The sequence below is a fragment of the Pomacea canaliculata genome, linkage group LG2 (genome assembly GCF_003073045.1).
Source record: "Pomacea canaliculata isolate SZHN2017 linkage group LG2, ASM307304v1, whole genome shotgun sequence".
Classification (NCBI taxonomy): domain Eukaryota; kingdom Metazoa; phylum Mollusca; class Gastropoda; order Architaenioglossa; family Ampullariidae; genus Pomacea; species Pomacea canaliculata.
Window position 1 is genome coordinate 14,472,866 of NC_037591.1, and position 23,424 is coordinate 14,496,289.

The following is a 23,424-nucleotide window of genomic DNA, read 5'->3' on the forward strand; positions in this document are numbered from 1 at the left end:
AAGGTGGTCATTTTTTAAAAGTTTCTTATACCGGTATTAGTGAAATTAGCTTACATTGCTGGCTAAGAGGGGCGCGGACGTACCTTTGTTCGTCAGGGGGGCGTCACAAGTAAAAGGTTGAGAACCGCTGTACTAACGTGACGTAGAACACTGTTATCAGCGTTCGTTGATCGCAGGTACAATTCGTAGCAGATAATTAATTAACGGATGTATTTTGAAGGCTTAAATTTACAGGTTAGTTTTTTATCACCTATATCTACTGATATTTGAAAAAAAACCACAAACCGTTTTTGGTTGGTCTTTAAGTAAAATACTGTATCAACTGGAGACACGTTAATTTACTTAAGTATAAATTCTTTGACATTAGAAAAAGTGCAAAGAATCTTATATTTGGATAAGCATTGATATTCGCCTAAAATGTCTATTACCTTCACACTCCTTGGTTTGGGCATTTATAGTTTACCTTGACAAAGTCGAGACAGGTCTCGCGAAAAACCCGATACACACTCGCACGTGTATGTGCCAGGACTGTTGACGCACATCGCGTTTGTGAGCGCGCAGTTGTCTATGACATCCTGATTCAAACATTCGTCGATGTCTGTGTCACAGTCTGTGCCTTGCCAACCACCTCTACACACACAACCTATTTCACTGTCACAGCGCTCTACTCCTTCTCTACAGTTACAGGTCTGGGTGCAGTTTACACCATACGTAGGAGCTAGGCAGGCTGTAATGAAAACAATCAACAGTTAAAACACTCTTTAAACAAAAAGCTCACAAAAATGCACGTAAGCTTACCTTGTTGGCCAAGGATGCTCAGGAACAGTCCTGATCTTTTACATTATTGGAGTGCATGAAAACGACCATTATCATTGGAAAAAGAGGACGTGTTATTATAAATAAATGTAAAAATTATTTAGACAAAATGTGCATCGACGTGTAAAATGTTATAAACTGCATAATATGTACCTATTATAAATTTTCTTGATGAATAATAATGATATTATTATTATTTAAGATGTTTATGTACCCATTCGATGTGAGCTGAAAGACGCTGAAAAACTGTTATTTGTGCCTTTCAATGCATCTGTTTTGAATTCGATGGTCATGTAATTTCCCGAAGAGTTAATAGGTCGAAACGGTTGAGAATCAGCGCACAAAAGGCTGATCATCGTGGAGTTGTTACCTGTTCCATCAAAGACCTAAAAAAAAGAAGTAACAGAATTTATAGCAAACAATTTCGAGAAAGCGAGCACAGGAAACAAATAATCTTAAAAAGAAAGCTCCAATCGTTTTAGCTGAAGCCCTCAGTCATTCTTGTACAAATGATCTTACATCACACAAACATGATTAGAGGTAGTTTACTATTCAAGAAGAAGGAAAGAAGAGAAAACCTTGATATGGCTGCTGCAGTTTGTGTCTCTCGCGAGGTCGACATGAGAGAACAGAAGGCTGACGTAATAGCCTTCTGCTCGAACGATTTCATAAACGCAGTGTGCAGAAGACGAGTCAAAGTCGCTATCGTCGGGTGATGAAAGTATTCCTTGTGGCTGCTTAATGACTTGACGACATTCTGAAATTATCGTGCTTGTGTTTTTTTGTCTTTGTTTCATATGACTTGAAGCAAAGAACAAAAATGCAAAACTGATAAAATAAACGGACACAAAAAAGTAAAAGATATTAACATGTAAGTTCAGGTGGAAAAAAAAGGAGAAGTGATTTGACTGATTTGTTAATGAGACTCAAAAACTGGGTGAAAATGACAAGGAAATTAGTTCACGAGTGGTTAGCCCCATGTAGTTAGTGGGTCTGACGATGTACGGCTGAACGCTAAAGTCCTCCAAAATCAGAGTTTGAATGGTTAGTGCACAACACTAGAGTTACTGAAGAATGCTAACTTGTTTAATAAACGCGCTTTTTTGACTGAGATCATGCTACTTTAATGAAGCCCTTTAAAATGCAGGAAGTGTACCTGAAGTCCAGTTTAAAAGCATTTTGTTGATTCTGTTGTTATAAGACGAGAACAGTCTCAAGTAGACAGTATTTGTATCTTGGATGAGCAAAGAGACCTGTCCACCGCGAGTTACGAGTCCGTAGTCCGAAACCTGAAGTAATAACAAACCAAAGAAACGGCTGAGTATAAATAAAATTTATAATAACAAATATAACTGCTCAAATAAATGAGCATTTGTTGACTTCAGTTATGAGCCAATAAGAACATCTTAATTTGTCATAAATGTCTGTGATTAATTCGAGAAAAAAATCTTTAGAAGAAAATAAAGAAGCCTTTACACACTTATCTAAAAAGTTTTCGATCATTTCACTTCAGATAAAGACTTTTCATGATGAAGTATAAAATAATTAAAGTAAATTACATAAAAACGACTAGCCACTTGCAGGTCTTGAAAAAACAGCGTAATTGTCGTGTAGGGTTTCGTAGTGATCATCCATTCTATGTCTTGCTCCCCATTATAAACATTTGGGTAACCAGGAGTTGACAATGTCCCGCTACTTGCGTTGTAAGGACCCAGAATTAAATCAGCTGAGAAAAGAAGATGCCATGTGAAATTACGACGTCCCATGGTGATCATATTTTCATTTACAATACGATAATTACGAGTATGATGAAAAGCTGTATATCAAGCTTAAGATAAGGATGTATTAATTTACAAGTAGATGACTGCATCTTTGACATATTGAGAGGTATAAAAAAATAAGAAGTTTATGCAATGCCTTCCTCGCTACTTTCCTTCAGTTTCAGTCGGCTAGTCCTGTTCAATTCATAGCTTTCACTTGTGTCATTTGTTGGACAATTTCTACCGTTCATATTTATGGAATTGATTTACACTCATGGCAAGACAGTAGTAAAAAAATTTTTAATCGAGACTATGTCATGAGTTTAAAGTTTAAAGAATTAAAAATTTGTATTTCTAATACGGAATCATGAAAAACAATCTCACGTTGACCTAGTCAATGCCTTCAGTACACCGATATATTTAATTTCATTTAAATTTAATTAATATAATTCCATATATTTAATTCCAGGTAGAACCGACAAAATTATAAAAACAATCTTTCATTGTAAACTCTTAAATACATTACAATTTTTACAGTCTAACATGAAAATCAACTACAGATGTTTTATTTGACTTAACGTTTGGCACTAAATTTAACTAGTTATCATGTATGCAGACAAACAATAAAATGTAAATATCCTTTTTATTATTATCTTAGTTACTCAGAATACGCTATACGTGCCTGGTTCAAAAATACTAAAATACATGTGGAATCCTATTTCATCTGCACTGGTGTTGAGCTTTTCACCAGATTTAAAGACGATGGTGACAGCGGTAAAAGTGCTGTTGGTCAGGTCTATTGGTGCTGGAAGTTCGCTACCACAGTAGGGACCTCCTATTGAAGGAGACTTGTCAGAGCCACCGCCAAATATCTAAAATAATTGTTAATAAACATGAAATATGTGCATTTTTCTAGAATATTCTCTTGTTATTACTTTCATGTTCGCCTACAAGGCTGCTTTCGTTTTGTTTTTATTTTATTTTATTTTAGATAAAAGTGACTAAGTATTTGTACGAGAATACAGAAATTGGACTATGAATTATATACTTTAACTGATACATAATTGATGGTAGACTTCCTCAATATTTCATATCGATAAATTCTTTATGACATTGAGTTTAATGACTAGATTGCTTTGTTTCATGATATTAGTTTTATTAGGTAATAAAGTAATTTGGAACGAAGAAAGAAGAGAGGCGTTAGTGTTGCAAGAAGACTTGAAAGAGACCTTCACGTAATCTGTACATGAGCCATCCTGTGCACTACTCAATCCGAAGCTTTCAAATGATATTCCTGTAGTAAAGCCCATCGAGTAAGAAATTACATAAACACATTTAAGATTTTCAGGGATAGGTCCTTCATATCCAGGAGATCTGATGGAATAAGTGTATCCAACCCTGAACCTATAGGTGAAATAGCAATCTGAAACACAAAAATAGTTCACCAAAATAATTTTCTTAGCTTGCTGTATGGAAAAAGTGTTATAATATTTTAGATATAATTGCACATTTAAAACATTAAAAACTAAATTCTAATAAAAAGCAGGCAGATCAAAAGCAGTCATTATTTCTCGGGTAGGAAGTTAATGTGAAAACTCACCAATATCCCATGCCGCACTAAAAGTGATTTCTCTTGTTCCAGCACGCACTTGAAGCCAAATGTATATTTCTTGATAATCAATTCTTATATTTCCTGTACTTGAGATTCCGATTTCTCCATAGTTGCTACCAAAAACCTTTAATGTAAAGTTATAAACAAAATGTAGTACACACTTGAAATCAACATCGTCGACTCAAAAAGAGTAATTAATGTTAACACATTGTCTACAGCGCAATGTTGGAAAGCACAACATATTAAGATACAGCAGTCTCCTTTTAGTAATGATACTTTAAATGATGTTAAGCTTGAATGCAGCTTAAACTAAGTACACAGATCGCTGAAATGATTTAACATGAAAAGTGTGTAAAAATACACTTTTATGATAAAGCTAATCAAAAACCTCTTCTCTGCTTTCAGTAAATGCTCACCTCAGATTTAAGTCTTTAAACTTATAGCAAATAAAAAAACCGTTAAAAGAATTAAGAAAAAAGGTTTATAAAACATACCCTCAATGTATTATTATTTGCTAAGGGAACATCATAGAAGGACATCTGAATCTGACTATATCGTAGATTAGTGTCTACTTTCCATACGCAGTCCAGATCATCACTGTATTCTGTATTATTAGTAGGGTATCCAGGAAAAATGATGCGCCCTTTCGCTGAAGTGGCATAACCATTGCATACTTGGGGAACTGAGAACAAGCAAATTAAATTATCTTTGGATTATAAGCAAGTCAATACTCCTACTAACACTTGTAAAACATTTCAGGAATGCATCACCACACTATACAACATGCTCGAGGTTATTTACAAACCCCACCCCCAAAAAAAAAACAAAAACAAAAACAACAACAAATAACCAAAAACCAAAAAACCCACCTAAGCAAGCACGTGCTTGAACAAAAAAACAGACCTCTGTCCAATCTCAATGTCCCATTCCATAACCAATACCCTCCATCCACACTAGGACGTAAATGATGTAAATGATGTGTTATTCCGCGAATGTTATTTATTAGCTGTTACTGATATGTTCTTAAAGCAGCTTTTTCTTGTATCCGCTTAAAGATAATCAAAACTCCCGACAATATAAAACGTGAACATGGACAGATATTTGTGATTTGTTGTTAGAAAGAACACGCGTGGGACCTACTGTTTGCTGGAGTGTATTGCCCGAGCTTAGTGTGTGTCCCTTACAAGTACACCTTATACCCCCGAAAAGTTACTTTTACATTCACCCACCCACCCCGATCATTGATCATTGTCAGAGACATGTGATTAGTGTTTAAAAAAATTAGGTTTATCTGCAAGTCATATTTGTGTGCTGCTATTGTGTTGTCAGAACGAAATCAAGTAATTGTTTTACTAAAGAGCTTTAAGTCCAGCACCGACAAGGGTAAAACAAGTTCATATCCAGCCGCCTACATGATGCCTATCACATTGTCTCACCGAACCTGAAAGCTTTGTCACTAAAGTAATTTTGGAATTTTTTAAGTTTTGAGCTAGCTGTAAAGAAGGGAAGAAACTGCTGCATACAAAATCCAAACCAATTTTGAACTTAGTTACTCCCCTTGATATATGTTGCCTGAAAAATCACAAAGAAAGAAACAAGGGACTGAGCTTTCTGGCCGGGTCTCAGCCTTCTTAAAGCTCTAATCTTATAATGATATAGAGGGAGTAACAGCGTATAAAGACAATATTAATAATTATTTTAAGGTAAAAAAAAAATATTCAAACAAACGATTTATGTTAGTTACAGAGTGATCAAGATGGTAGGCGATACGTAAAATTACTCACTGCGATGTCCCCGCAGTTCCGATTTTTATAATGTGCATAATTACAAATGAAGGAGATAAAATAGATAAGTTTATTTCAGTTAAAGATGCTATTAACCCCCAACAAGTTATCTCCAGGCTGGGCTTATATTCTGCTGTATTATTTAACACATTCTGGGCTGCTGACTACGATTAACAACAGAGTTTTCACCTGGCCGCAATGTTCTAAGCAAGGTTTTGACAAATTAGAAAAAAGTACCTTCCTTGCAGACAATAGCGAGGTCGTCTTCGTGCGATACCCAGTAACTGCCAGTCCAGTAAGTACAGTCAAGAATATTTGTTTCATTTCCATTACAGAGGACGCTATCCATGACTATAGCTTTGTTTTTCACAATGCCAAAGAGTACAGCTGACTGTTGGTTTGGAATCGCCGATCCACCATACCTGTTGTATGAGACATGCATTTAATAATTAGGCTATCGTGATATTTTATAACTTTGTGCATTTGAATAGTTAAAAAAATCTGTCACAGCATATTATGTAATACCTTAGCTACTAGTTCAGGCACAGTGATTGTTAAGAGTGCAAGTTAAAAAGTACACTCTTATCTGCAATAACTTGCAAGAAGCAACTCCATTTGGTAAATCGTTGATACTATTGATTAGAAAAAGTTGGTTCTAGCAATGATGTGCAGAATTCAATAATTTTTCCAAAATAATAATTATTTAATAATTAATTTTATGCCTTAGCATCAAACTAATTTTCTTTCTAGTCCCTGTAATTATGAAATAGAGGTCTAAGTAACTGAGAAAATAAACTGTTTATAAAACAATTTAAGAGCTTAATTTATAAAGCATCCTCAACCTCTGCATGAAATAGACTGGCTTTTTGTCTCTATGCATGACACAATACGAGACCAGCTTTGCATGCTTGCAGGGAAAAATATGGACAAAGCTTTGACCATGTTTGGCAAAGTTTTTATATAACCGTCAAGTAAACACATGACCAAGATATGTTTGCTTGTGTACGTGCGTGCGTATAAAAGCAGATGTGTGTGATATTGTGTCGCTTTTTAAATTTCGTGTCGGAATTACCGGTGGGTTGAGAAGGCAGGGATTGTCACCCTTAGATGTCACTAGTTGGAATGCATGGCAATGAATACCTTATAAGAAAGCTTTCATAAGTGAGCGAAAGGTTTATTGAAACCCTGTAGTTGGGGTAAAATTGAGTTTAGTTATTCTCACGCCAGTCGTCGAAGAAGAGAGACACTGTAGCGAATTTCTTCGTGAAGGAGACCGGGGAATCGGAATAATTCCTTGCCTAATCAAAGTATGGTACAAGTTGTCTTCGTTTCTTTGGTTACCTTTCTAACGGTGAGAGAATGGTGTGAAAACTTAATATGTGGTTGGAAATCATGATAATGGAAAGAGGTATTATTGTTTTGTTGTAACAGTGGTAGTTTAAATTCAGTATGAATATTTATAGCCAAGTAAGGATTTCAGGAATTACTTAGGGGAATGAAAGACGAATAGAAGTGTATCGTCGCCAACACAGTGTATCTGCCAAGTCAGCGCCTGTTGTTCTGGAGTCTAAAAGTATATCATCGTCAGCCAGGTGTGTCAGCCTAGAAGACACTCGCTGCACTGGGGTACAGACATTAGCCTGGCATGTTGGCCCAGTCCACCCCAGCTGCCCCAGATTAGAGTATTCAAGGGAGATTATTCAGGGGAGTGTGTATATGACTGGAAGATTGAGACTCGTCTATGACAATTATGTGTGATTTGTGGTTTGCAATCATTTACATGGATTGATTTGAGTTCGGTAAAATTTACTGCCCTCCCCTAAAAGCAACTCAAGCTCCCGAATAATAGAGAACTGTCAGCCCACGTACACTTTGTAATTTGCTGTAAGAAAGAACACGTGTGGGACGTAGTGTGCTGTCTGTGACTTGTGTGTCGTCCCTAAAAGTAGGTTTGATGTGGGATGAGGTTATGTGAATGTGTGTAAGAAGTGCATGAAATTTCTGCTGAGGAGCTATTGTGGGCAGAAAAAGCTTTTTTCTCTCGAACGAGAAATCTTTTGCTGCACAATAGTACTAATCTGGATTTAGTCAAGGTAAAACTTACTTTTTTCCATGAATCATTCTGCAAATGACAGTAGCTACAAGAATACTAAATGGTGGTCTGCTCTCTGTCACTGTTCCCCATACGCCATTACGAAACACTTCGACAAGTCCTTCAAACGATGAATTTCCACCCGTTAGGCGTACGTTTGGAACTTCACTCGAGCCTAAAGTTTAAAAAGTTTCACAATTATTAAATTTAAGTTAAGCCTAGAGTGCCCAGCTAACAAAGATCTGACATTCCGACAGAAACAACCTCAAAAAGAATAACATGCTTACCAGTGGGAAAAATATCTAAAGTGGTCACTGGCTATAATGCCTCTAGAACTATTGACAAAGTGTGAATTCTATTCTGCATTTAAAATCCGATTACAGATTCCACGGGTTACTAATATTAATTTGTTTTACAAAATTAATTTTTGAAAGGCGTAATTAGGAAGGCAAGGCAGTCTTCGACAGAGTTGATGGGCTAGGTCATTGACTACACCAGATACGCAAATACACTTGCAAAGATGGATTGAAAAGGCTTAATGGCTCGACATAACCTCGATGATTCGCGATCAGGTTAACTGTGATCTTTCTAGTTTATCTGGTCCAGAACGACTTCTCTTTCATCTATTCTTAGTATCTGTGTACGGAAATCTGACTACCGTTCTATCGCTCCTGACCTCTAACCAAAGCTTGTTTAAATTAAATGTTTCACACAAGGTAAAAGGCACTCCTAGTAAGTTTCGGCCTAACAATGATCTAAGTTTGGTGTAGAAATACACTGGTGTTCAAGCAGAGGCGAGGTGGGGGAAAGAAGAAGGGAGAGCACTAGAGAGACTGCTCCAACTTGTTCGAACTCAAATTACAACTGTATACAGCAAAAACTAGGAAAAACAAATGTTAAACTTTTTTTAAATATATTCATTAACGTGTTGATAGAGCGTTATGTTATACTCTAAAACAATATAAAATAAAGAAGGTTAAATGATTGCAGGATTAATTTTAACGTTAAAAATTGTTTTGAAAGTAAAATGGAACTGCCGAGATGAGATCACTGCAACATATGACACAAATATATAACGAAAAAACTAGAACAACACTTGGCACTGCTAAAGACATACTTATGTTGCAGCTAACTCCCATTGAGTCCTTAGGTTCACAGCTTTTCGTTTCTGGTCCAAAAGTGCAGTTGGATAAATTTGAGTATCTAGAGCTGCAGTCTACTCTTCCTCTGTAAATTTCTCCAGGTGCTGGTCCGTAGGAATTTCCAGAGTACATCTGGGATCCGTCTCTGCACACACACACACATGCACACGCACAAACGCAACGATTTTACTCTTCTCGCAATTTACACGAAAAAACCTTCCAATTTGTTTGAACATAGCATACTCATTCAAATATTCAGCTCCGTTGTATTTCCATTATATTTAGATGACTACTTTTGCCAATTTTTAGGGATACCTAAATGTTTTAACCCCTTATAACAGAGAGTATTGTAAGGAATCATCTTAGCCTGTATGAATTCATGTGTTCCCAGTTTCTCAACCCAGGTGGGGAGGTGTGTTTTGATCACCTTCAGCATAAACTTGCTTGGATGACTAATCAGGATCATTGTTCGATAGTCTTCCTGTTTCTTTTCTTCAGAAGGTGAATGACCAATGATAGCACCCCCACCCCTTTAGGGTACTTTTGCTTTCCCAAATCTGGGTAAGCAAAAAGAGATCTCAAATATTGGGGCACAATAAAGCACAACTGTCTTTCTCTGTAATCCTACAGAAGTATTCTTTCCAAATATCACCTGACCGTATCCGTTTGGATAATGGTAGTCATGTCTCATGAAAATATAACAACTGACTGCCATTATCCAATAAGAAACAGTCAGATACATTTAGATACATTACATAGTTACGGTAATTGTTCTGAAAACGTTTCAAAAAGTGGTTATGACACGTATCAACAGGGAGAAGAGAGGAGAAGCTCACTCTACGATTTGCATACCCTAACCCTTTTTTGTTATACCTGACTTCGGTGACAAATAGGAGACTTGCTCCCACTATAAAGCTAAAATATATTGAAATAGTCTTACTGTGAAAATCCGAGCTGTCCACATATTGTTTCCTCGACATATGCAGACATTAAACTGCGACAAAGACTAACCCATGCTCCATTTATGTAGACTTCCACTCGACCTTCATTTGCCTGAGTACCATCCCGTAGCCGTACCGGAGTTTCTTTTGCAAAAAAAGTGAAAAAATGGTACATCAAAGGTCATTAATACACTAGCTCTATTTGGTTGCTACTGAGACCCATTAAAACATATATTTGAAACTTTGTATACAGATTTTTAAGTTAAGGACTACAACAACGCTAAATATTTTTAAAATTCAAACTTAATACTACGTAATAATAACAATTTCCACTACAGCAATACCTGACTCAAGTTTTCATTTTAGTAGAAGAAGTGCACATACTTCTGAATGGTCTTTACTTAGGCTGAAAAGTTCAATTATAGCTTTGAGCAAACTGACCCTATCAGAGACATACATATGTTCCATCAGTAATATCTACCATATGTGCACACTTAATTTATTTCACAGGGATATTCATATTGCATGTAAACAAATATGCTCTTTATTAATCTTCTATTTGTCTTTCAGCGTAATATTTCATGACACAAAATTTTATGTTTAATAACATGCTATGACAATGTTTTTTCTGTATTACATCTTTACCTCACAGGAATTATGCAAAAATAGTCCACTCTACCAGTGCTTAAACGAGTGTGAGTGTGTATATCCTTTACCTACCCAAAGTATAAGAAACCTGCTCCACCACACAGAAGCAAATGAAGCACCAGATAGGATATGTTTTCAAATTTAGTTTAGCCATGTTAGTCCCTCTGAATAAACCATGCTTTGCCACACCAGAGCTCGCCCTCTTTCAACCGTGTGTCCTCCACCTCTCTGTTGGATCAATGACTCAAATAGTGGTCGGAGTATAATATACACAACCTGTCTGGGACACGTGACTGTTCACTGATAAATTTTGAATAGCACTTCAATCCTTCCTGGCATGTAGCAGCGTTTATCACTCAAAGGTCTTTGTTAACCGAGTTTCGTTTTATTTCTTTAATGGAGCAATGAAAAAGGGGTTAAATATCTTTGACCGGTCTGAAGCAATCAAGATAATGTTTATTTTAAATTTCGATATTTTTTAACGCATAGTTATTTGACTAATTTATTTTTAATGTGTAAAGCATTCTTGCGCTGGTGTGCACTAAAGTTTGTTATTATAATTTACCGTTTTCTGTTTGTCACACTATGCTCGGTTTTCGCGGCTCCACATGGGCATGTATTTAACACAACTTAACCCAAATATGTCATCACGAGCTAATATCCCTGGACTGCTGGCAGACGATTTTTTTCCCAGTTAACTACTAAAACGAGGCATGATACAAGAAAGCTTCCGGTTTAGTCTCCGCGAGACTAACAGTGGAGAACTTCGCAAGAGGCTAACCTTTGGTCTTGGCAGGCAGACAGCAGTCCACCTCTACACATCATTGATGCCACTGAACGTTAAGTAAATGCTTTTTTTTACGAGAAAACTGAGGTAAAGTACACTACTTCAGCCATATTATCTCAAATATAACATTGTAGAACAGAATCATTCTTATTGAAACAAATGGCGTTAACCTGAAATTTGCTTTACACACGCAAGAAAGCGTTGCTTTTGGATTTTGCTTTTCTTTCTTCCCGCATGAATTGCAATTGAGAGAATGTAAAATAATCTCAAATTCATATACATATTTTAGGGATACATTTAGGTCATGTAAATTTCTAGTTTCTCGCCTTGATTGCTTAGCTTTCTTTATTTTGATTCGGCTAACATACTGGAGACTCAAATGGTTGTTGAAATTAGGCGTTTGTGTCTCAACTGCTGTTACAAATGCTTTGAATCTCAAAGTCAAACACCAGATTTCTTATGATGTGAGATTAACGGTAGTGGGAACTTTTTTACACCTAGCTGGAGTGCTCTTATCTCCTTTAAGACGCACTAACCCGGAAGCCGCCTACCAGACTAGGTAAAATCGAGTGATCGAGTGCAGTAATTTTGTTTTTAAATTTCGAGATAAGAATGATTTAGAAGCACTCCAGTGATAGGTTATAAAGATAATCTCAATACAGGAAAGGTAGATTTTGGTGGAGGGAACATTTCAAATGTCAGACGGTTTTCCTATTCACACACTCAGGAAAACAGCTGACTTGTGTTTATGCAACAACGGCGACGCTATCAACCAGAACACACAACATTGCCAAGGTAAGTTCGCAAAGGAGGAAGTTCTAGACGGTTACGTAGCTTGCATATTTGTATTTGTATTTTTGCGTGCTTGTGTGTGTGTGTGATATAGCGAAAGATAATGTGTCCTCTGTGAGTTGGTCTGTTGGTGCATGTGCCTATTTTGAAGAGCCCTGGCATCCGTTGAGTGTTAATGTTGGAAAAATTAGTTATTTAATTATTATTATTTGTTGCAAGCTTTTACTAGATAAACATGTATATTTACGATAGACATAGATGAATGCGCGACGGGGCTGGCCAACTGTTCCCACATCTGAATTAACAAACCTGGCAGTTTCACCTGCAGCTGTCCTGTCGGAATGAAGATGGATAATAATGGCCTGAATGGCCCAGTAAGCCTAAAATTATATTACTAAAATTAATATGAATGCATTTGTTTAAAAAACGTGGAGTTTTCTGGAATTAGATTTTTATGTACGTTAAACACCTATTAGTGCAACATAATGAGAGATACAAATAACATAGACATACGCTTCTGAATTTTTAATATTTACAGCACCAGAATCAGGCATTTCTGCAACTACAATGTGATAAAACCGCGATAGTGTCCATAGTTATTCTTTATTATTTATAATGTCCATTGACTGATGCCGCACAATGACCACACATACCAACGCAACAATCACCACAAGCATTGGCTTAAAAAGAAACAGTGACCACGCTGACAAAGTAAACGTCCACTAACAGCACTGGCATAACCAGCACAGCTGTGGCCAACATCTTTGGAGACAAAAGTTACCCGCATCAACCAACGCAACGCAACAACGGTCACTAGACTGTTTTCTGTTGCACGATGATAACGACAAGTCGCAAAGGTCAATGCAAGCATTACATTGTGTTACAAAGTGACCTCGCAGCCCGACAAAACTATTGTGACTGGTCGCAACATTTCATGGACCACATTAACCAGACCAGAAAACCGCGGCTACAAGCTTGAGTGTAAAAGTGACAACGACGACATCTCAACGACGGTCATACTCATCTGGTTTAGAAAGAGCTGCGGTGGCCATCACGGCTTGAGAAGAGAAATCGCTAGATAAATCAGCTACTTCGGTTGACCAACACGACGACTGTGACTAGTTTTGGTTCAAGTCACAAAGTGACCACGAAGACACCATACTCGCATGACCACGTCGAAGACGTCAACTCAAGAAGTGTCTACAAGCCAAGTAACCACGCTGAGAAAAGCAACATCCCTGGTTGTGGCAGCATGGAATCACTTTAACCAAGAAAGTAAAGGACATAAGTATTTTATGAAAAAGGAACAGTTTTCACCAAACGGACACTTCGGCATCTGGTAGCACACAACCCGGCATTCACACTCATTCCTGTCGCACTGTGATTGCTCCCACTACCACACATGAGACTTCCAGAACCACCTCATGTATGTTGACGGTGTTACGGCGACCATTCTCACCAATACAAATACGACTGTTGGCTCGAGAAAATTATGCACATTGGCATCATGGACCTGCGCAATGACAGTCTGCAGCTTGAAAGTATGTCTAACAATCACCATGACAGGTTTAGCAACAACCGTAACTAGCACCAGCGTATGACACAGTAACTACCCCGTGCAATGCAACAGAAAGAAAGGTTGACGGAACATTCCTCATTCTGGAGATTTTGTTCTATGGAGCGGCTTATTTACTAACAACTCACGTGTAAACAACTTTATATTAAGTAGTGATGTAGATCCTAGTGCACTTGTCCTAATGTTTAGGGGGCGCTACTCTGTGACTTGACCCCGGCTCACTTTTGTCCTGTACGTTTTGACTTATTTTGGATTTTTACGTGAATTCTGTTCCTTCGGTTCGTGCGTGAATGGACATAAGTGGTATTGCAACACGTCTGACTGTGTGAGGTATCGTATTCCTGTCTGTGAGTGTCCTGTACGAAAGAATTTTACCGCGACCATTAAACATGGCGATGCAACCGTTAGTTCGTTCTACACTGGTATGATCCAGAGATTCTAGACTCAAGAGAACATAAGAGAAACTAACTACATTTAAGCCATACCAAGACTCTCTGGCTGACAAAATCACATTTCTTCACTGACTGAATGTCGCCCCAACCAAGCGGGTCTATACAATCCCACACCATGGCTGACTGAGAGAGAGATCTGCCCATGGACGGGATATTCGTGGATCTGCCAGAGATTGTGATACCTGTGTGATACCTGTGTGATACCTGTGTCGTCTTGATTTGATTTCTGCTTACATCAGCTTGTGCACAGACGGACACAAATAATACTGCGTTGCGTCTGACTGTGTGCGGAGCATTGTGTTTTTGTTGGCACATTTTGTAGTTTCTGCGGCAGACCACCATGCCATTTATTAACAAAACAAAACAACAACAACAACAACAACAACAACAACAACAACAACAACAACAACAACAACAACAACAACAAGTTTGATTTGATTTGATTGATTTATCTTTGCTTCGATGATTGTGTACTGTTTAGCGATTCAGTGATTAAAACACTGTTAAAGAATGCATGTAGTTCAGTGAACGTGGAAGACGACATTCGCAAAAAAGCGTCTGCACTCCCGTGAATCTTCCGACGATATTTCTTTAAGCAGACACGAATATGCTCCTAATCGTTTCCTTCGTGCTACCCACTCACTCACCCACATCACATCTTTATTTCTTTCTTCTTCTCTCTCTCCGCTTCATGTAAAATAACTATAGTCGCCACAGTTGCTTCTAAAAGTATCTCGTCGTCGATGTTGCCTGCCATATTGTTAACTTCCCACAATGCACTGTGCGGATGACGTCAGTTCGCAAGACACTTGTGTGGCCTTGCTACGTGGGAATAGGACGCATTGCGCAAGCTGCCTTTGCGCAAGTTTTTGTACAAGAAACATTGCAGCGTGGGAATAGGCCCTTACACTTTGTCGTTATCAGAAAGGATTTCCAGTCACAGAGATAAATCTCTCAGCGAGTGGTGTGTAAATAATGTTTGGTCCCAGAGCAACACTCCACGCCAACGTTTTATAGTCAGGCGCTCTCTGAACAATGAAAGGTGTAACTTTAATCTCAGAAAACGATGGTAATCAAATTTATCACATTATTGTGAAACATTTCCTTTTTGCATTAGTATTATCTTTCATTCTCAATCATCGTAAAGACATTTATTGAAACGTTTCGTCCAGATTAATAGCAGAAAGTGAAGTACGTCTGTTATTGGTATACGTGCCTGTGTATGTGTACATATGTATGTATCTGTGTGTATATGTATAAATGAATGGCAACGGCTAAGTCTGCAGGTAATAAATTATTACACACAAACTAGTCGTACACGTAAATCAAACCATCGTATTTAGCACTGCACAAGCGTATGCATTCATCAAGAGTGTTAATAGATGAAGACTTTAGAAGCTTTCCCCAGTCGACCCGGATGTTGAGAATGGGTATGTGGGAAGGTAAGGCAGAGAGGGAGAGATGGGCACCGCCCTCATGTAAAGGTCGTCTCACTTCCCAACGACTTAAAGAAAAACGTTTAGGGGGTTGACCTTTACCCTTTACCTAGTAAAACACCCTCCCATCTTCCCACCCTCTCCCGGATTCACCAGATCGCTTCACACACCACCTTCCCCTTGCACATTGTCAAAACGTTCAGTGCACAGTCACGTGGCTTAGAGAAGGTGTGTGCAAAGGCTCGGTAACATCATTCTGTGACCTATGAGCATCCTCCATTGTGTCTGTGCCCTGAATAGCCACCAGCTGAACAACCCGCTGCTCTCCTCTTCACTATATCCAGCTTCTCAAAGCCTATAAAAAGAGCAAGAAAGCTGTTTGTGTTCTCAATACAAGCTCCCTGTCACTCAAAAGTCTAATTTTAACTCTAATTAGTAAGACACTTATTCATGCACACAAAGAAACACGTGAAACGCCAGGGCAGAAACGTGTACAGGCTTTAATGATGAAAACTGACTCTTAACAGTAAACTGTACACCATGTCCTTGAAAGCTCGAAGATCCGGGATGACATTGTCATTGGGTGTGACACGATGTTTCGGTCTGATGCCTGTCTACTCACCCGTCTAGCGAAATAGTAATATACCTTCTCTCTATCCCTCTGCTCTAGCTTCTAATCTTTTCAAACACGCAATGCCTTACTTCATTTCCTACCATCTTTTTAAAGATATGGTAATGATATGAGAGGGTTGTTAATCGCTGGTTGATTCAGGTGAAAAGGGTGACAAATGTTCACAGGTGCCGCACATAAAAGGGTATTAGGGGGTAGGATATGGATTTTTTTAAAGCCGAGCCAGCAACTAAATCAACTTTATCAAGACAAAGAAACCAGCCCCGAAAACAGGTACCACATACAGAGAAAGAACAGCGTGTCAGAGACAAGATTTGAACCCGGGACAACCAATCTTTACTGCATTGGTTAATCGTTGTGGCCATCGCATTTACTGCTGGCCCTTGATAGTTGCTTTTATTTCCTCCAATTTGTTTTCCATAAACTTTACGATTCATCTATTTGTACATCTGAATTTTGTACATTCATTCTGTATGGTTTTTTTAACTGCTTACAATGCTTTTAAAACAATAAATATGCTTTGTATACATTGACTATACATTGACACTGAAATTAAAACTATTTCAAATAGGATACAACTTTTCGCATCTCTCATTCACATTCTCTCAGACCAACTTATTTTTTTAAAAGTACGAATAAATGGGTTATTTACATTGCCAGACATATAATTATTAAATGTATTGATATGGAACTCGGGTCCCTATAAATATGTTACACATACCCAATTCAATTTGATAACTTCAAAGTATTTCATAAAATGCATTCACATGTTTTATGTAGCATAACAGTACAAAGGCTAGTAATGGATTTCACAAATACAGTCAGTAAAAGGCTTTAAATTCAGTTTCTTTCTTAGTTTCATCGTGCGTAAGTTGGATTCCATTCAGTGGATTCTTTATCTAAAAGGCAAAATATTGTCACATTCATGTGATTTGTGGTCTTGGAATTGACGAACTTCCACTTCGCAGACTTGCCTGTAAAATAAAAATTACGAAATTTCAGATTCAATACAAGGAAGGGTAATGAAGAACATACATTGTTTACATGGGGATCTGTTTCAATTGCTCTTTAGATATTTTAAAATCATCTTATAGCTTAGTAAACGAAATTCTAATAAATATAAAAGTGTAAAACGTAGTTCGCGGGTATTTGAATAAAATTGACAGACTGAAGGATGACGATGCTGTTTATTATACCAAAGCAATACCGTTGTACACATTACTTACATAGATGTTTAGGTCCAAACTTCTTGAGCGCTGACGACTTGGATTGTCTTCCAGGGGAACTGAGAAATAAATGTTAACAAATATTAATGTTTGAATACTTAAGCTCTGTGATAGTGTTCATCTCTTAAATTAGTCATTACCTCCACAACGTATGATAAAATATTTATACAAATATATAAATTATTAAATAAATAATTAACGACCCATTCAACACACACACATGCTCCCACACCTGTCCGAATGTTTGTATCTTTCTCTTTCTCTCTTTGTCCATTCATACATTTTTTTAAGCAGTTGGTGCAATCGTATGTTTTGATACTGTCTGTTGCTATGTAGGCACAATGTCAAAATACTTACTGTCAGGTTCATCGACTTTAGAATGTTTCTTCTTCCGCAGGTGCCTGGCGATACAAGGGCAGACCGCGATCAGCAGCAGGCTGAGACCAGCAGGAATACCAGCAGCGAGGCCGATAACAAGCCATGGTGTTGCTGTAACATCAAGTGTTAACAATACAGTGAAGAATAGAAACTGTAATTTTTAATTGAACAGTCACAAAATAATTTCATGCAGGGTCATTTCTTGCAAACGCATGCTACATTTTTGATGGTCTTCAAGACACATCTTAATATATTCTCAGACCCACATCATATACTTTGAGTTACATTTTTTAAAAATCTAACGGACTTCAGAATTTATGAAAATTATTGATTGATGTCGAAACATGCATTCGCGAACAGTGAATCCCTTGATTGAAATTTAAAAACAAATTTAATTTATTCGTGAAGATTGTAGAAGTCAAAGTTCAATAAAAGTACTCACAGTTTTTCACCTCCCTGCAAATACATAACAATATTCACATGTACAAGAGCACATTATTTCAGTTAATTTATGCCAGCAGTTTACTGCTGTGCAAAATAAAATTTTACTGGCTGCATGTTTAAAGTGTCACCTTGCACTGAATCGAATGTATGTGTCTTAGGAATAACGTAGGTAGACATGGATGAATTTGCTGTAAGATTGACTAGATTCATAAATTAATTAATATATTTTTTTTTTAGAAAACACTATTTTTAAAGATATGTCTTGAGAATCATATCACTGTATCAAGGGGTTTTGCCGACCTGCACATGGGAAGTTCCTCTGTAGGGTCGCATTGCGTTCCTTGTTCGCAAGGGTTTAGACATTCAAAGACCTGACATTTTGTCATAAGCTGATTTACTGAAAAAATGTAAACAATGTCAGACGAGGCACACTAATAAAGACAGATTTTTGAAAATCTATAAGTATATAATCAACTGTTACAAGCGACCATGTGATTAGTATTTCAACAACGTGATTTCTTTATTTGACGCATTAAAATGTGTAAATTAAAGGATACATATATAAGCAGTCTGATTTTTAAAACAAAGAAGTAAATATGAGATTAAGTATATATATGTGTGTGTGTGTGTGTGTGTGAAATAGAGAGAGAGAGGAAGAAAGAAAGAGAAAGAGAAGGAGAGACAGATGTTACGTACTCAAATGGTTCTGGTATGCAACTTGCAGGTCACCGGTTTGTTGGCGGAGAGAGAAAACACTTCGAGTCAGGTTCGACAAGGCGACGGCTAGCGATGACTTGGCACTTGCTTCGCTACTGCTCTTCATGAAAATATCAGCATCAGCGATGATACTTCCAGCTCTTTAATAAAAAAAAAGAAGATAAAAGTCGAGATAAATCATTCATCAAACCCATTGAAGTGATCCCTTGAAAGGCACTTTGCGTTGTCACAAATAACGATTATTAATGATTTAAACATCGACTCCACACGATTCTTTTAACACGGTCTAAACATTCACCTGAGACTAGTCACTTCGAGGAACTGGAATCCGACAAGTGTTTCATTGAAGTACAGGCTCAACTGCAAACAGTAGCAAACCAAACAACAACTTAACGTTAAAGCGCATTTTCGTGATTTAATGGAAATAATATACCCACTCCCATGCAAAATCATATAAATAACAATAATAAGCTCAGCATAAGAAGCCAACTAAGAATCAAAAGGCATAGCTAACCGGTTTTAAAAAAAAATGTTTTAAGTAGTGTGCTGATTGTGAATGATAAAAAATTATGGTTGCAAAACTATCTCCTCTCATTTTTTTATTCCGGTTTATAATTACATCGATAAAAGAGCAGTTTAGCGGTTTACACCAACAAGTAAGAAACAAACTCAGGTTAAATCCATGTTTCTGTCAGTGTGGGGGAAAGTTTGGATGGCCAACCACTCCCTGAGTATATATTTCAGTTTAAAGACACTTTAGCAAAGTCACAGACAATGTAGAATCATCAGCAAGGCCATTTTCATATGGTCATTTATTGAGCATTTATCATCACCATTACAAGTAATGCTCGTAAACATTTTAATCTCTTTCCTTACCTGCTGCGTTACGGACTCTTTCCACCTCCCATACTCTATACCAGACTTGTTCGCAAGATCAGAGGGAAGGACATTAACGTTTACAGAAATAGTCACAGAAACGGTGATCAATGCTGTAAACAGACAACATTATTTCTGTTAGCATCCTGGTTGGGTTTCTATTATATTGAAGCCACAGAAAATTAAGATATTGAAGCCAACGTATCCTTTTATGTAACCAGCTAGAAGGAAGCCAGTCGATGGGAAAACGTTCGTTACCTAAGAAGATAGAAGGGCGAAGAGATCGACAGACACACATCTGAAGCAGGTAAGCAGGAAGGGATGGATGAATAAAAGAAGGAAGATAAATGTGTGTAAATTATAATAAAGATGTTAGTGCCTTTTTCCACTACAGAAGGAATGGGGCTCATTAACACCCACACATACACCGGAGTACCCAAAGAAAACACGAGACGGTCAGCTCTGCTATGTACACAAGTGTCACATCCTGACAAAGAAGTATCCTAGCCGGGATCCGAACCGATAAGATCCGATTCTCACTGTAGGGGTAATTAGCTCAGAAAGAAGACAGAACTTCTTTATAGACATGCGAGAGGTTATAGACTGTAAAATGTGTTCTTTCTTTTTTATTTTTTTATTAAGAAAATCGATTGTTCTTCCTTTACATTGACGAGAAAAACGATTTATGCTTTCCGAGAATCGACAAAGGAACCATTAAAGATAGAGACAGATGACAGTCACTTGAACTGCCGAATAACTGTGATTAAAAATATACACGACCTTCACACTGCCCATTGTTTCTGTCGAGTAGAAAACCCCTGTTACAGGTACAATTGTAGTTGCCGATAGTGTTGATGCATACCTGGCTGCAAGGGTAGCTACGGCACTCATCTATATCTATAGAAACGACAAAACACATAACTCTTTAGGATGATAAGAATTTTAATGTCAAACGTTTTGTCTTTAGGGCTAAAATAGAACATTGTAAAAACAAAGATGATAACCGAGGAAACTGTTGTTATTCTTTAACAATTTAAACAATTAGTAAAGATATGCATAAAAATTTAATTGATAATAAAGCGATGAATGATTATTTAAAATGTTCAATTATAATAACACATTAAGAGACATGTAATACATGAGAAGTATAATAACATGTATATAACCTTGGCATTTCCCGCTTGCTGTGTCAAGAACAAACCCACTGTCACAGGTACACGAGTAGCTGCCGTCGGTGTTGACACATCTCTGGCTGCAAGGTGAGCTGAGACACTCGTTAATATCTGAATAAACAGATAATAAACAATGCTTTCCTGTTTATCAATGCTTCGACAGGTCATAAGACTTCGTTAACTTTTAGATATATGCACGTTACAAAATAAACATGTTAATAAATAAGATGTTAGTGCCAACTGTTTACAGAAAAAAACAAATTTTCTAAAACCTTTAACAGAAAAATGACATTAAAATAGTGTAACTGGAGGTTATTACAATGAAGAAAGATTGTTTAAGGGCCGTACTTTAAATGCATTCTAATTAATAACAATCTGTCCTACCTTCACATGTCCTGTTTGCTGTGTTAAGTGTAAATCCGTTGTTACAGGCACATGTGTAGCTTCCATTGGTGTTGATGCAAACCTGACTACAAGGTGAGTCGAGGCATTCGTCTACGTCTAAAATATCGAATTAAAAAAAAGTAGAAGTTTTCAAGGCCTAGGTAGGTGACTTCAAATATCAGAGATGATTTTGCAGGGAACAATTTATTGTTGTAAAATCGAATTTTACCGTATCTCACGTACGTATGAAATCTTTAATGCATTTAAGACAAATATTTATCCTATCTGTGACACATGAAATTATGCGTACAAATTAAATTTCTTAGCGCGTTACTAATGACACTCCCCAAAAAACAACAACAACAATGTCACAAACCTGCTGAGATGTATTTTTTTTAAATGGTTTTTTTTTAATTAGTAAAAGTAATTGTCTGGGTGCGGTGGTAAAGACAGCTATCACTGGGGCTGTTAGTGTCAGCAGCCTGAAGCGTGCCGCGCCATACAGGGATGGCCGGCCGGTCTTTGTGTAATTAAGTTGTGTTGATAGGTTGTTTTGTTGATAGAACAAAGGAAAGAGTGTAGTATTGTTTTGGATGTGTGTGGTGTGATTGGGGTTTTTCCTTGACAGGAGCGGGGAGAAGGGACAGTCTCTTTGGTGTTGTCAGTGCGTCCGGAGCGGACGGTTTTTGTTTGTAACCAGTCTTGACGGACTTGGTGTTGTACAAATCCTGACCAGATTTGTATTGTGTTGTACAAGTTCTGAACAGACTTGAAGTACCATACTTGTTTGTACTTTTGTTAGCATTGAACCTGTTGAGGTGAGTGTGAATCTTTGTTGATTTTTCGGTGAATGAGTATTTTTGATGATTTTTGGTGAGCTTGTGTTTAATGTTGAAGAATGAGGAGAGCTCTGATGAGTGTGATATATTTGTGTATGTTTTATGAATAGGTTTGAATTTGCATTTATCTGAAGAATGGTTTTGTTTTTCTCTCCAGGTTTTTTTTCTTTGGGATTTTCTTTTGGATTTCTTTTGTGTTTTGTGTTTGTTCCTATTCGTCGTATCCGCCTGGGGGTTCCTGACCAGTTGGATATAACTACAAGAAATGGAAACTTTTTGTACTTTTCACGTGGATATATGGTGTATATTATAAGTGACGACATTGTGCTGTTTCAAGTGGAGACTTTGAGAGGAACTGTACTGTCGACAAGAAGAGTGAATATTTTTGGAACTTTGGAAGAAACGTGTGTTTGAACTGTTTGCGGTTGGGAAATTAGGAATTGTTTTGTGTTGTGTTTCTCTTTTGATTTTTAAATTATATTATATTTTTAAAATTTAAATTGCTGTCTGTGTTTTGATTTATTTATGTTCCTCGTCTGAAAGGCGTTGTAGAGTGCAGGTGACAACAACGAAAGCAAAAACAAAACAAAACGCAAAATAACAAACTCCTCTAAAATGCCTGAATATATTTTAGAGCTTGCCATTACAGCTCTTTGTTAACGAAAATTTTACTTACACGCTAAATTTCCTGATTGTATTGTTTAGACTTGTAGACTTACGTACACTAAGCGGTTTAGTATATTTGTCTTACCTTTACAGGTCCTGGTTGTGTTGTCAATCATAAAGCCGTTGTAGCAGGTACAAGTATAGCTGCCGTCGGTGTTGACACATCTCTGGCTGCAAGGCGAGCTGAGACACTCGTTAATATCTGAATAAACAGATAATGAAACAATGTTGTTATGTTTATTAATGCTTCGAG

The 23,424-nt window shown here is 37.3% G+C and overlaps 1 protein-coding gene across 8 annotated transcripts in view; it reads right to left on the reverse strand.

Annotated features, from left to right (window-relative positions):
* LOC112554507 overlaps positions 1-23,424 on the reverse strand; it is a 244,302-nt gene that overhangs the window by 59,316 nt on the left and 161,562 nt on the right. For 6 of the 8 annotated variants that reach the window (XM_025222320.1, XM_025222337.1, XM_025222301.1 and 3 more), the window contains exons 40-41: positions 23,257-23,373; positions 21,667-21,783 (exon numbers count right to left, since the gene is read on the reverse strand). The exons of 1 other annotated variant lie outside the window; for it this stretch is intronic. In XM_025222320.1, coding sequence (XP_025078105.1) covers positions 21,667-21,783; positions 23,257-23,373 — 234 coding nt within the window. Of the gene's footprint in view, positions 1-16,319; positions 17,444-17,695; positions 17,755-18,052; positions 18,185-18,515; positions 18,530-18,817; positions 18,915-19,213; positions 19,375-19,532; positions 19,595-20,110; positions 20,224-20,890; positions 21,008-21,276; positions 21,394-21,666; positions 21,784-23,256; positions 23,374-23,424 lie in introns of those variants that run through there. One more of the 8 variants, XM_025222347.1, reaches the window with a different exon arrangement.